Genomic DNA, 13299 nt, shown 5'->3' with positions numbered 1-13299 from the left:
GGGGAATCAATTTCGAGTAATTTGTAAGGCCTGCATCTTACACTGATATCTATTAATAGTGCAATTCAAATCACTCAATAACGAAACCTGGGGAGGAGGTTAAGTCCCTCCAAAATTGTGGAAGTCTCATTAATGCCATAAAGATATGTTAAACTGGCTCAACCATAGCCAACCATGGAAGTTCTATGTCCCTGAGTGGGGACCTTACAGTGGTACCATCCATCACTGTAGGCATAAAGGGGAAAGAATACTTCTCCTCAGGGTATTTGTTCCCATCATCCGTCTGGACCTGCTGCTGGACGTCGTTGTCTCGAGGACTGACGTGGGCGTTGTTGCTCCCATAGCGGTGAAACAGGACGATCCCATTCTGGTCTAGATTTTGGGGGTAAGGATTCTCTGGAAATTATGCCTAGGCCCATAAGAATGTCTTCTCCATCCGAGAAGTTAGCAAAAGAATGCGTCTTTCCCTTGAAGGTAAAGGAGAGGCGGAAAGGAAATGACCATCTATACTTAATTTGGCGGTTGGTAAGCTGCACCAATAATGGCTTTAGGGCCCGTCTCTTTTGAATAGTCATTTGTGAGATATCCGCGAAAATCTGTATGGGATGTCCCAGAAGGGTGATTTCATTCCTGCCCCGGGCTGCGGTCATTATTTGCTCCTTGATTTTGTAATAGTGCGGGTTGACTATCACATCCCTTGGGGGGCCGTCTGGTCTTGGGGCTGTCAGTGCCCTATGGACTCTATCAATTTCCATGTGGTGAGGCGTGATGTCTGGGATCAGATCTTGCATTAGTGTATGTACTACATCTTCCAAATCCGTCACTATTTCTGGAAGTCCGCGTATGCGGAAATTATAGCGCCTGGATCTATTTTCCTGATCTTCGATTTTGGCGTTGGCGTCATCTAACTGTTCCTGTAGTGAGGATATCATGTGTGAGTTCTGGTTGACTCTCCGCACCGTGCCATCCATTTTGGATTCAATGTGATCCAGTCTTTCTCCTATGTCATTAAAATCATGCTTCATTTCGGCAGTAATTGCTTGACAGGCTTTAGTTAATTCTTGTTGCAATAGTGCTGAAAAGCGAGCAAGGAGGACAGTGTCTCCTGAATATGGTGCTGGAGGTGGGGGAGGCTGATCACTTGCTGTGCTGTTTTGGCTCATAGCGAGTTCAGCCATTTCAGCCATGTTCCTCTCCATGGAGGATGCTGGGGAGATAGCTCCATCTATTCCCTCTCCCTGGTAAGTGTGGGAGGGGGATAGAGAGAAATGTGGGGACTCTCCCTTCTGTGATCTTGATGTGTCTTCCTGTGATTGGGAAGAGAAGGGGTCCCGTGTGCCATCCGTGTCTGCGGCCGCAGTGTGTGGAATGGAGGCTCTTTGTGCAGGGGGGGATTGGTTGTTCTGGGCCCCGCTCACCTGCTTTTTAATGTTTGTCTCTGTCCTCCGGTTAGCCGCCATCTTGGAAGGGGGGGTCCGGGCAGCGTCGTTCCCCGAACGGAACGAATAGCTGGATGTTGGGGGTTTTTTCTTCGCTGTGCCCCCTCCTCTGCGATTCATCTCCTGATCCCCTGTAAGGCTGCTCGTTTTGTGGCTTCCCTCTGGCTTATTTTAGCTTTGAAAGGCCGGCGGCGTGCGGAGCAGGTCAGAACATGTCCGCTCCCGTGCCCGCGCGCATGCGCACTGCCTAATATGTTTTTAATGGTAGGTTTTTACCTTAATGCATTCTCTGTATTAAGGTTTAAAAATAAAAAGTTCTGTGTCCAGCCACATCACCAACCCCCTTATACTTACCTGCAGGGCTGGACTGGGACAAAAATTTGGCCCTGGACTTCATCTAGACTGGCCCACTTTGACAGGTCTCTCATGCCGGCTTGCCACCCAAGCCCCCCCCCCCCCCCCCCCACTAGCCATTAGCCGTTCTACATTATTTCTCTTATAGGCAGTAGGGGAAGCTAGACATTATTTCACCTGGGGCAAAGAATCAGTTTGGCCCCCCCCCCCCCCCAATGGGACAAGATTAGGCAGGAAAGTGAGGCCGCCCTCCTTCCAGATCGTATGATGAGCTTCTAAGTGTTGACTCCTGAGCATCATGTCTGTATTCAGGCGCGCTGCATAACTAGCCAGGGAGAGGAGGTGGGCACTGCGGGGGGGGGGACAGAGGACCGGAGGGAGGCAGCGGTCCACTGTCACTGAAATCGGCCCACTGAGCCATCGGCCCACCGGGAAACTCCCTGTAGTCCCAATGGCCAGTACATGCCTGCTTACCTGAGCCTGATCTTGATCCAGCACTGTGCCTGAGAGTAGCCACTCTCTCTCATTGGCCCTGGAGGCAATAGCTGTAGCCATTGGCTCCTCCTGCTGTCAATCAGAGCCAATCAGTGCCTATGGACACACACAAAGGGTGGTTCAGGATTCTTCACCAGCAGTTCACCTCAGGGATATCCTCTGATGTCCCCCCCCCACAGCAAAAGAACTCCAAAAAGAAGCAGGGTCACAGAGGCTGGGAACTGCCGGTGAAGTTACCACTCGATTGACATCCATTGCCCATTGATCTTTGTTCATGAAGTTCTGTTGTGGTGGAGGCGCCAGGTGACACCCCTAAAGCGGATTACTGCTGAATTTGCCATTGAGTGACATCCATTGCTTATTTATTCTTGCCTGAGGGTAAGAGTCAGTGTGTTCGGGTGTTAGTGATGGTTTCCTAACACTACTGATGCATGTATATTTCTAAGAACACCTTGAATACTTACGGACTTCATATTACTATGGACTCTATTTAGTTTAGTGCTGCACCGCTACCATAATATAATGTATTTAAATGCTGCTTTCTCTGACTTTTCTCTCTCTTTTTTTTTTTTTGGTCTTCTAGGAGGAATGGAAAGGTCCAGCACTGTCGGATACACTCCAGACAGGAGGCTGGGAGCCCCAAATTCTTCCTTACAGATAACCTAGTATTTGAGAGCCTCTATGCACTTATCACCCACTACCAGCAGATGCCACTGCGATGTAATGAGTTTGAGATGAGGTTGACTGAGCCTGTTCCACAAACCAATGCACACGAGAGCAAAGAGTAAGTTTTGGTTAATATGCACAAATGGAAAATGGCCTTTTGTCAGGCTCTTTACAAAACTGTAGAAGGAAATTGGCACCTCATGGTCATGTTTGCTTCTTTACATCAACTCTAGGGCCATAGAATCTGTTTTGGGCATGTATTATGGGCTTGCCATATCTTTTTGGGGGTCTGCATATTTGAAAAGTTTGAACTGCCAGAAGACAACACATTAACGGCTTTAGATTCCAGTCTTGAAGGCTGGACCGCACGGATGTTGAAAAAGTATATCCTGTTCATTTGAATTGTTACTTTTTTTTATAAGTCATTTTATCTAATTTTGCAGATGGTACCATGCCAACCTTACACGAGCCCAAGCAGAGCATATGCTGATGAGGGTACCACGAGATGGAGCTTTCCTGGTACGCAAGAGAAGTGAACCCAACTCGTATGCCATATCATTCAGGTGAGACCTACCTCCCGCGCTTCCATCCGGATTGTTCGGACAGTTGGCACTATTTTTGTATTGACACTCAGCGCTTTCTACCCTATTTACCTTTAAAAAGTTTTTTTCCGTCTCCATATTCACTTTGCTTTCTCGTTCTGCCCTTTTTTTTTTATTCAGGGCGGAGGGGAAGATTAAGCATTGCCGAGTCCAGCAAGAAGGTCAGAGCGTTGTGCTTGGTAGCTCAGAGTTTGACAGCCTCGTGGATCTGATTAGTTATTATGAGAAGCATCCTCTCTACCGCAAGATGAAGCTCCGGTATCCCATCAACGAAGAGACCTTGGATAAGATCGGTACAGCTGTAAGTAATGAATCTCGATGAGTCCAATTTTTTTTATTATTTAGCATTATCATTATTTATTATTTATAACTAGCATCATTTATAATTATCATTTTGTAATTATTAATATTATTTATAATTATTTATTAGTATTATTGCTGCTATTATATTTTTTTTTTTTTTTTTTACCCAAGGTTAGTTAAATGACATGCAATACATGCTTTTGTTATAGGAGCCGGATTATGGAGCGCTCTACGAGGGGAGGAGTCCTGGTTTCTACGTGGAACCCAATCCCATGCCTGCTATCAAGGTTAATAGCTGCCTGCAGTGTTGACCAAAGGACACACCTTGTCTGTAGCTGTCTGTCTCTCCTCTCATCACTGATCCTTTGTCTTTTCCTTTCCTTTACATCCTTTTTCCCTCCCGAATCTCACTCCTCCTGTGTCTCCCCAGTGCTCTGTCAAGGCCCTGTTTGATTATAAAGCTCAGCGAGAGGATGAACTCACTTTCACCAAGAACGCCATTATCCAAAATGTGGAGAAGCAGGAAGGCGGATGGTAAGTATGAGACAACTGCTAGGAAATACTTTTTATCTATTTTCTCAGAACTGCCTTATTTTTTTATTTCATTATTTTATTATTTTTTTTACTTTTAAAGAATTTGTATTGAATTTCCATAAAAATAACAGAACTAACAAAGACATCTAAAGAGGGACTGCAGTCTGCTCACATAATTTGTATTAAAAACATCTTTGCTGTCCTGAAGCTTCCCTCCAACCCCTTTGCATATTATTTTATATATACTGTGATTCTGTACTTGCCGAATATGCTGCAGAAATCTCCCTCCACTGAGTCTGGCTGCAACCATTGTAACTGTGGGCAGCTGAAGCTGCTGCCTAATCACTTTCTGGATTTACACAGACACATAGAGGCACATCCCCAGCTCTGCAGCTCTCATTGGCCCTCTTATGACTCATCCCCCCCTCCCTTCCTTGCAAACTCTCCTGAGAGAGAGAGCTGTGCATGATGTCATAAGCCTAGGCTAATGACCAGACATGAAACAGGAAGTGGGCTGTATAAGGTATTTACTAGCAGAAAAAAAAATGTTTTACTATCCAGTCAAAACAACAAGTACAGAAGATTTAATAGATGGAAAGCTGAAATAATGACTGAAGTTCCGCTTTATTAAGTATAAAGCAATCAAATGTAGCAATATGAAGATGGCATAACTTTAGTCAATCACTATAGTAGATCCTACACATGAGAATGGACAATAGAACACTATCTTATTGCAGAACTTTTAAATAGGCCTAAACCTTAACTGGATGGTAGTATGGATATAAACAATCGCCATGTGTTTTTTCTTTTTAAGTTTTTAAAAATACAGGATTTATAAATAGCTAAACCATCTTCACAAAATGTAGTGAGACAGTACAGTTACAATACAATTCAATAGAAGAGGAATCGGGGGCCCTGCTCATTAGCTCTAGCAATCTAGGAGGGAGAGTCAAGTGATACAAAAGGTAATAACTGTGAAAACTGTGGGTGAGCTGATGAAGAAAATGTACACTATTAATTAGAGGAAGGATAGGCCTCTCCTGAATAGATGGGCTTTCAGGGAATGCCATAAACTGGCTAAAGTAGGAGACAGTCAGACAAATTGGGATAAAGAGTCCCAAGGGATGGGAGAGGCTCTGGAGAAGTCCTGGAGGCGAGCGTGGAGACAAGGGAGCTGGGGGGGGGGGGACTGTTAAGTTGGTATTTTGAGACTAGGTTGGTTATGTAGCTGGGGGGGTTGTGGGTGACAGAATAGAATACAGTTTTCCCTTTTTTTTTGTGTGCTGCCAATTTCCTGCAACTCATTTCAGCCACTTATGTGCACTTCCTGCAGCATCAACTGTTGCCTATAGCAGACTTCATGTTGTCAATGGTGGACCATGCCTGCACCAATGTATGTTGGCATGGCTGCTTGTAGTCTCCATTGAAAGTGCATGTAGCAGAAGGACAATGCAATTGAACACAGTTTTCACCAGCTAACAGGAAGTGCCTGAACAAGGACCTTCATGTCAGAATGGTTGCTACGTAATATCTTAAAAGAGAAGTATGGCTTTATTTTTTTCAGATTCATACTTGCCTAGGTGGATGCAACATCGGTGCCCCGCTGGCTCTAACACTGAGAACTGAGCAATCAAACACCGCAGATCACTCGGTTCTCAGGGCTGCCTGAGCAGAGAGATGGTGATGGTCAGTCACTGGCTCTCTGTTCTGCCCCCCTGCGCTCAGTGGAGTGCTGGGCTGTGGAGGGGGCGGAAGTGGCCAGCTCAGGCTCTCAGCGGCTCGCCGAGCCGAGTGGAGGTCCAGGCATGTGGGCGGATCCTGACTTCATTGTCGCGATCTTGCCTGGGCCTGGAACAGCTCTGTGACGTTGGCTGAAGCCCGCTGTCTGGTGAAAACGGGTCACAGAAGTTCAAGACAAACTGCACTTTTGTGATCCACAGGAGAAGTCCAGCCAAACGAGCATTGGCTGGACTTCTCCTTTTAATGATCGCAGCAGATTTTAAAAAAGGGTTGACATTAACTTGTTATAGCTTATATGAGATTCTAGTGAATGGGTTTAGATCTACTTTAAGAACTTGAGTACAGGAGATATTGTTTGTGTCAGAACTTATTATTTCCCCCATGGGAATGAATAGGTTGATGAGAATGAAAAAACTATGCAGCTTAGGAGATCAAATGCAGATCAGGAGCTTCTGTGAAGGAACTCTGATGGAATCCAGAAGCATCTCAAATGCAAACTGAACCCACCTGAGAGCATGCTGCGTTTTCTCATCTACTCAAGCACTAAAATCAGTTTTTAATAAAGTTAATATGGAGCCTCCTGCCATTTCTGACCTTCTGATTAGTTGCCTGTTAAGTCTGCTGACACTCTGCCTTCAAAATGTTGAGTCGCTGACCTGGAACAAGTATGTAGATTGCGCATATCAGAGGGCATGATCTGCATACTTGTTCTGGGTCAGTGACCGGTATTGAAGCAAGAGGGTCAGTAGGACAGCCAAACAATTAGTACTTTCAGAATGATTGGCCAGGATTTACAATCTCCCTGTTTGTCTTATGACAGGTATTCTGTAGTGTGATAAAGAATGGTTTGCACATTATAGGAATCCACAGTAATAATTTGATAACACATATGTGACCGCTTAGCGGGTGGGCTTTAATGCCGAGAAGCTGCATATATGCTGCCCTATGTAAACACTTTTCTGTGCTAAGAGCACGCTCCCAGCACAGTCACCGATGGAGACCGGAAAGGCTCCCGATGCTTACTTGCGATCGTGAGCTTTCCGATCGTGTGACAGCCAATCACAGCAGTCAAATGACCAAAAAGCCAGCCTCCTGGCATTTAGAAGCCTTTAAAGAGTCAGGAGGCGGTGGTTGGAAGGGGTTAAAATATTAACTAAGGGTTCACTATATATATATATATATATATATATATATATATATATATATATATATATATATATATATATATATATATATATATATGAGCACGTTATACCTGCATCAGAAGTTATTGATAAACATGCTACATGGATTGTGTGCACTGTTGTAGTAATTGTATCTTCTTATTATTATGCCTGGATGACGTCCTCTAACAAATTAATAATCAGATTGTGAATCGGCTGTTTTCTTTCTATCTATAAACGGTATGTGTTGCCGTCTGAAGAGCAATTAGCAATGGATCACTTTTCAGAGGTCCTTTGCCAGGCCCTAAGGAAGTGATATGTTGCCTGCTTACTGCCTCCTTTAACCACCTTGCTGCAACTTAATGCATTGGTGTGGGATTTTAGTTGTTAAAGCAGGAGATGAAGATGTAGGTCTGAAGATGTTTGTTACTTGAGACTGTAGTACTTTTCCCAGAAAAGACTAGGTAGAATTTCTTGTTCCTTTTTATAGGTGACTAATCAAGGACAAGTGTGCACAGCAGAGAACTCAGCTGCAGTGTTAGGTAACAACCAGCAGAGGGTGAAGGCTGGTGAAAGTTGATTTTTTACACTCAGGGGAATTCAAAATCACTCTAAAGGCCCGTACACAAGAGCGGACTTTTTGACAACAAACATGCAAATTAGCTGTTTTGGAGCAACATCCGACCGTGTGTACGCTCCATCGGACAAACTTTTTCTGTTTTCATCGGACTTTTGTTGGCTGTGCGAACGCACAAATTTTCCGGCAACAAAAGTCAGATGGAGCAAAGTCCGATCATGTATACACAAAACCATCGGACTTTTGTACAAACTACAGTACGCAGCCGCGAGAATGTTTTCAGCGCAATCCCATCGCGATGGTTCTCGGCGACGGGGTACTGTACATCTCACGCTGGCTGCAATAGGAAAAACACATTTTCCTATTGCAGCGAGCGCGAGAGGGAATTCCCCTCTGGGAGCATATCAGACCCTTAGGTCTGGTATGGATTTTTAAGGGAAACCCCCTACACCGAAAAAACGGCGTGGGGGTCCCCCCAAGATCCATACCGGACCCTTATCCGAGCCTGCAGCCCGGCCGGTCAGGAAAGGGGGTGGGGACGAGCGAGCGCTCCCCCCCTCCTGAACCATACCAGGCTGCATGCCCTCAACATGGGGGGGGTGCTTTGGGGGAGGGGGGGCCCTGCAGCCCCCCCCTTCCCCAAAGCACCTTGTCCCCATGTTGATGAGGACAAGGGCCTCTTCCCAACAACCCTGGCCGTTGGTTGTCAGTGTCTGCGGGCGGGCGGCTTATCGGAATCCGGGAGCCCTTTTAATAAGGGGGCCCCAGATCCCGGCCCCCCACCCTATGTGAATGAGTATGGGGTACATCATACCCCTACCCATTCACCTAGGGAAAGAAGTGTCAATAAAAAAACACACTACACAGGTTTTTTAAGTAATTTATTAGGCAGCTCCGGGGGTCTTCTTCTGACTTCGGGGGTCTCTCAGGCCTCTTCTCCCGATGTCTGGTTCTTCTCCGCTCTCTCTGGCCTCTTCTTCTGATGTCCGGTTCTTCTCCACTCTCTCCGGCCTCTTCTCCCGATGTCCGGTTCTTCTCCGCTCTCTCCGGCCTCTTCTCCCGAAGTCCGGTTCTTTTGCCGGGCTCCTCTGCTATCTTATGCTCTTTTGCCGCTCTCTGACCATGGAGGAGTCCCCGCTGTCGGAATACAATCACATAGCAGGGAGGATTCCTCCATCCACCTTGCTTGTGTGAATGGGGGAATCTATTCAGCTTTTTTGATCAGCCCGCTGGCTGAAAACGTTATTATTCTTTGTCTAAGCAGTACCCTAAAAAGCTACATTTTGTCTTGAATTCCTGCTGCGCCTACAGCCTCAAAGCTGCATATCTGCAGTGTGAGATCTAAGGCACCGTGAGATTTGGCACAGTCACTACCATTGCTCACTGTTTTCCTTTTTCTGGAGGCTGTGACATGAGGAAGCACAGCCCTGCCTTAACCAAGATGCCCACCTCCGCACATAGACACTGCAGAACAAGGCATAGTAACTCGGTAATAGGGAAATTATCAGATGCAGGTAGATCAATAGGCAATCAATACTGGTGACTAGGGTTGTCCCGATACCACTTTTTTAGGACCGAGTACAAGTACCGATACTTTTTTTCAAGTACTCGCCGATACCGATTACCAAAACTTTTTTTTAATGTCAAGTGACAGGTTTTTTTTTTTGCTATTTTTTGGGGGGGGTGGGGGGGGGGGTGGTGGTGAACGGTGTGTGTGTTTTTTTTGTTTTTTTTTTACAATTTTTATTTTTTACAATAATATTTTTTTATTCTTTTATTTTGTTTTTTTTGTTTTTTTTAATCAGCCCTTTTGGGGGGCTTTGGTGAGATATCAGGGGTCTTAACAGACCTGATATCTCCCCCTTGAGACAGAGAAAGAGACCGAGGATAGAGATTCCCCAGTCCCTTTCTCTGCAGCCTCAGCTGCACTGAGAATGAATGGAGAGAAGACAGCGGTAATCACAGGAGATTACAATGTTTCAGTTATGTGAATGGACAGAGTCAGCTGACTCTATCCATACACAAAGGAAGGAGGAGGAGGACGGAGGAACTGAGGGGGAGAACAGAGGGGACAGATAAGGAGAGAGGAACAAAGGGGGAGTACGGAGGGGGACAGATAAGGAGAGAAGAATGCAGGGGACAGCGGAGAGGCACAGAGGAACAGAGGGGGCATGGAGGAGGATGCAGTGACATACAGCGGTGACCGATCACTGCTGTATGTCACTAAAGCTGGTGAAAGCCGCTGGGGGAGAATCTTGTAACTCCCCCACGCACCGATCACAGCTGACTTCCAGGTATCGGGGGGAAGCATCGGGAGCATTTGCCCGAGTACAAGTACTTGAGCAAATGCTCGGTATCGGTACCGATACTAGTATCGGTATCGGGACAACCCTACTGGTGACTAGTCCTTTTTCTCTCTGCCTGCCTTTTTTGGGCACAGCTTTTAGAGTTCAGATCCTCCTTAAAACTGGTGTTGTGTTTTATACTTTGTTATTCTGTAGGTGGCGAGGTGACTGTGGAGGCAAAAAGCAGATGTGGTTCCCATCCAACTATGTGGAGGAGATATTTAACCCTCCAGAGCCAGAGCCTGAGCAACCCGTAAGTACAGATTAAGTAATTTTAAGCAAGTTCAGTAATTTGTGCAAGTAATTAAAGTGATTGTAAAGGCAGAAGGTTTTTTTTTTTTATCTTAATGCATTCTATGCATTAAGAGAAAAAAACCTGTGTGCAGCAGCCCCCCTAATACTTTCCTGAGCCCATCTCTATCCAGCGATGTTGCAGGAGAGACCCGGCTGCCCGGGACTCGCCCTCCTCATTGGCTGAGACAGCAGCGGAGTGCCATTGGCTGTCAATCAGTCATTTAGCCAATGAAGAGAGGGGTGAGGCCTAGCCGTGGCTCCATGTCTGAATGGACACACAGAGCAGCGGCTTGGCTTGGGTCCCCCCCACAGCAAGCTGCATGCTGTGGGGGGCACTCGACAGGAGGGAGAGGCCACGAGCGCCAAAGAGGGACCTGAGAAAAGGAGGATCTGGGCTGCTCTGCAAAACCACAACACAGAGCAGATAAGTATAACATGTTTGATATTTTTAAGCAAAAAAAATTAAAAAATCTGACTATCACTTTAAGTATAGTAAGTCATTTTAATAATAAAGACTGAGATTAAAAGATAGGAGATCCCAGCCAGTCCATAGACATGCACAGGTGGCTGATCCTGTTTGATTTTGTTAATTTTTTTTCAGCAGGTATTTAGCAAGGATTCAGACTGAAGAGATAAACTAAAAGTGCACACTGCAACTCTGCATATGAATGGGAATTTTCAGATCTATTTAACAAAATAATTTCAGCTCTAATAGTTGTATTTTTTTTGTCCATTAACCATTTAAAGACTGCCCACCGCATACAGTCAGGTCCATAAATATTGGGACATCAACACAATTCTAATCTTTTTGGCTCTATACACCACCACAATAAATTTGAACTGAAACAAACAAGATGTGCTTTAACTGCAGACTTTCAGCTTTAATTTCAGGGTATGTACATCTAAATCAGGTGAACGGTGTTTGTACAGTTTGTATATGTGCCTCCCACTTTTTAACCACTTGAGCCCCGGACCATTATGCTGCCTAAGGACCAGAGGTCTTTTTCCAATTTGGCACTGCGTCGCTTTAACTGCTAATTGCGCGGTCATGCAATGCTGTACTGCAATGCTGCGTCCTTTTCTTCCCACAAATAGAGCTTTCTTTTGATGGTATTTGATCACCTCTGCGGTTTTTATTTTTTGCGCTATAAACGGAAAAAGACCGAAAACTTTGAAAAAAAAAATTATTTTCTACTTTTTGTTCTAAAAAAAATCCAATAAACTCAATTTTAGTCATACATTTAGGCCAAAATTTATTCGGCCACATGTCTTTGGTAAAAAAAATGTCAATAAGCGTATATTTATTGGTTTGCGCAAAAGTTATAGCGTCTACAAACTAGGGTACATTTTCTGGAATTTACACAGCTTTTAGTTTATGACTGCCTATGTCATTTCTTGAGGTGCTAAAATGGCAGGGCAGTACAAAACCCCCCCAAATGACCCCATTTTGGAAAGTAGACACCCCAATGAAATTGCTGAGAGGCATGTTGAGCCCATTGAATATTTATTTTTTTTGTCCCAAGTGATTGAATAATGACAAAAAAAAAAAAAATTTACAAAAAGTTGTCACTAAATGATATATTTCTCACACAGGCCATGGGCCTATGTGCAATTGCACCCCAAAATACATTCAGCTGCTTCTCCTGAGTATGGGGATACCACATGTGTGGGACTTTTTGGGAGCCTAGCCGCATACGGGGCCCCGAAAACCAATCACCGCCTTCAGGATTTCTAAGGGCATACATTTTTTTTCACTCCTCACTACCTATCACAGTTTTGAAGGTCATAAAATGCCCAGATGGCACAACCCCCCCCCCCCCCCCCCCCAAATGACCCAATTTTGGAAAGTAGACACCCCAAGCTATTTGCTGAGAGGCATGTTGAGTCCATGGAATACTTTATTTTTTGACACAAGTTGCGGGAAAGTGACAATTTTTTTTTTTTTTTGCACAAAGTTGTCACTAAATGATATAGTTCTCACACAGGCCATGGGCATATGTGGAATTGCACCCCAAAATACATTTAGCTGCTTCTCCTGAGTATGGGGATACCACATGTGTGGGACTTTTTGGGAGCCTAGCCGCATACGGGGCCCCGAAAACCAAGCACCGCCTTCAGGTATTCTAAGGGCGTAATGTTGTGATTTCACTCCTCACTACCTATCACAGTTTTGAAGGCCATAAAATGCCAAAATGGCACAAAACCCCCCCAAATGACCCCATTTTGGAAAGTAGACACCCCAAGCTATTTGCTGAGAGGCATGTTGAGTCCATGGAATATTTTATATTTTGACACAAGTTGCGGGAAAGCGACAATTTTTTTTTTTTTTTTTTTTTTGCACAAAGTTGTCATTAAATGATATATTGCTCAAACATGCCATGGGCATATGTGGAATTACACCCCAAAATATATTCTGCTGCTTCTCCTGAGTACGGGGATACAACATGTGTGGGACTTTTTGGGAGCATACGGGGCCCCGAAAACCAAGCACCGGCTTCAGGATTTCTAAGGGCGTTCACTCCTCACTACCTATCACAGTTTTGAAGGCCATAAAATGCCAAGATGGCACAAAACCCCCCCAAATGACCCCATTTTGGAAAGTAGACACCCCAAGCTATTTGCTGAGAGGCATGGTGAGTATTTTGCGGCTCATTTGTTTTTGAAAATGAAGAAAGACAAGAAAAATGTATTTTTTTTCTTTTTTCAATTTTCAAAAGTTTGTGACAAAAAGTGAGGTCTGCAAAATACTCACTATACCTCTCAGCAAATAGCTTGGGGTGTCTATTT

At 44.8% G+C, this 13299-nt stretch overlaps 1 protein-coding gene across 1 annotated transcript in view; it reads left to right on the top strand.

The window, feature by feature from the left end:
* Positions 1-13299, top strand: part of PLCG1 (phospholipase C gamma 1) — a gene marked incomplete in the record, with an annotated part of 173941 nt that overhangs the window by 122536 nt on the left and 38106 nt on the right. Inside the window, 6 exon segments of the mRNA XM_073606385.1 lie at positions 2872-3072; positions 3398-3517; positions 3677-3857; positions 4069-4146; positions 4290-4393; positions 10375-10471. Of these exon segments, the coding sequence (XP_073462486.1) occupies positions 2872-3072; positions 3398-3517; positions 3677-3857; positions 4069-4146; positions 4290-4393; positions 10375-10471 (781 nt within the window).

The sequence above is a fragment of the Aquarana catesbeiana genome, linkage group LG12 (genome assembly GCF_042186555.1).
Source record: "Aquarana catesbeiana isolate 2022-GZ linkage group LG12, ASM4218655v1, whole genome shotgun sequence".
Taxonomy (NCBI): domain Eukaryota; kingdom Metazoa; phylum Chordata; class Amphibia; order Anura; family Ranidae; genus Aquarana; species Aquarana catesbeiana.
The sequence above is the reverse complement of the archived record's forward strand: the minus strand, read 5'-3'. Positions and strand labels throughout refer to the sequence as shown.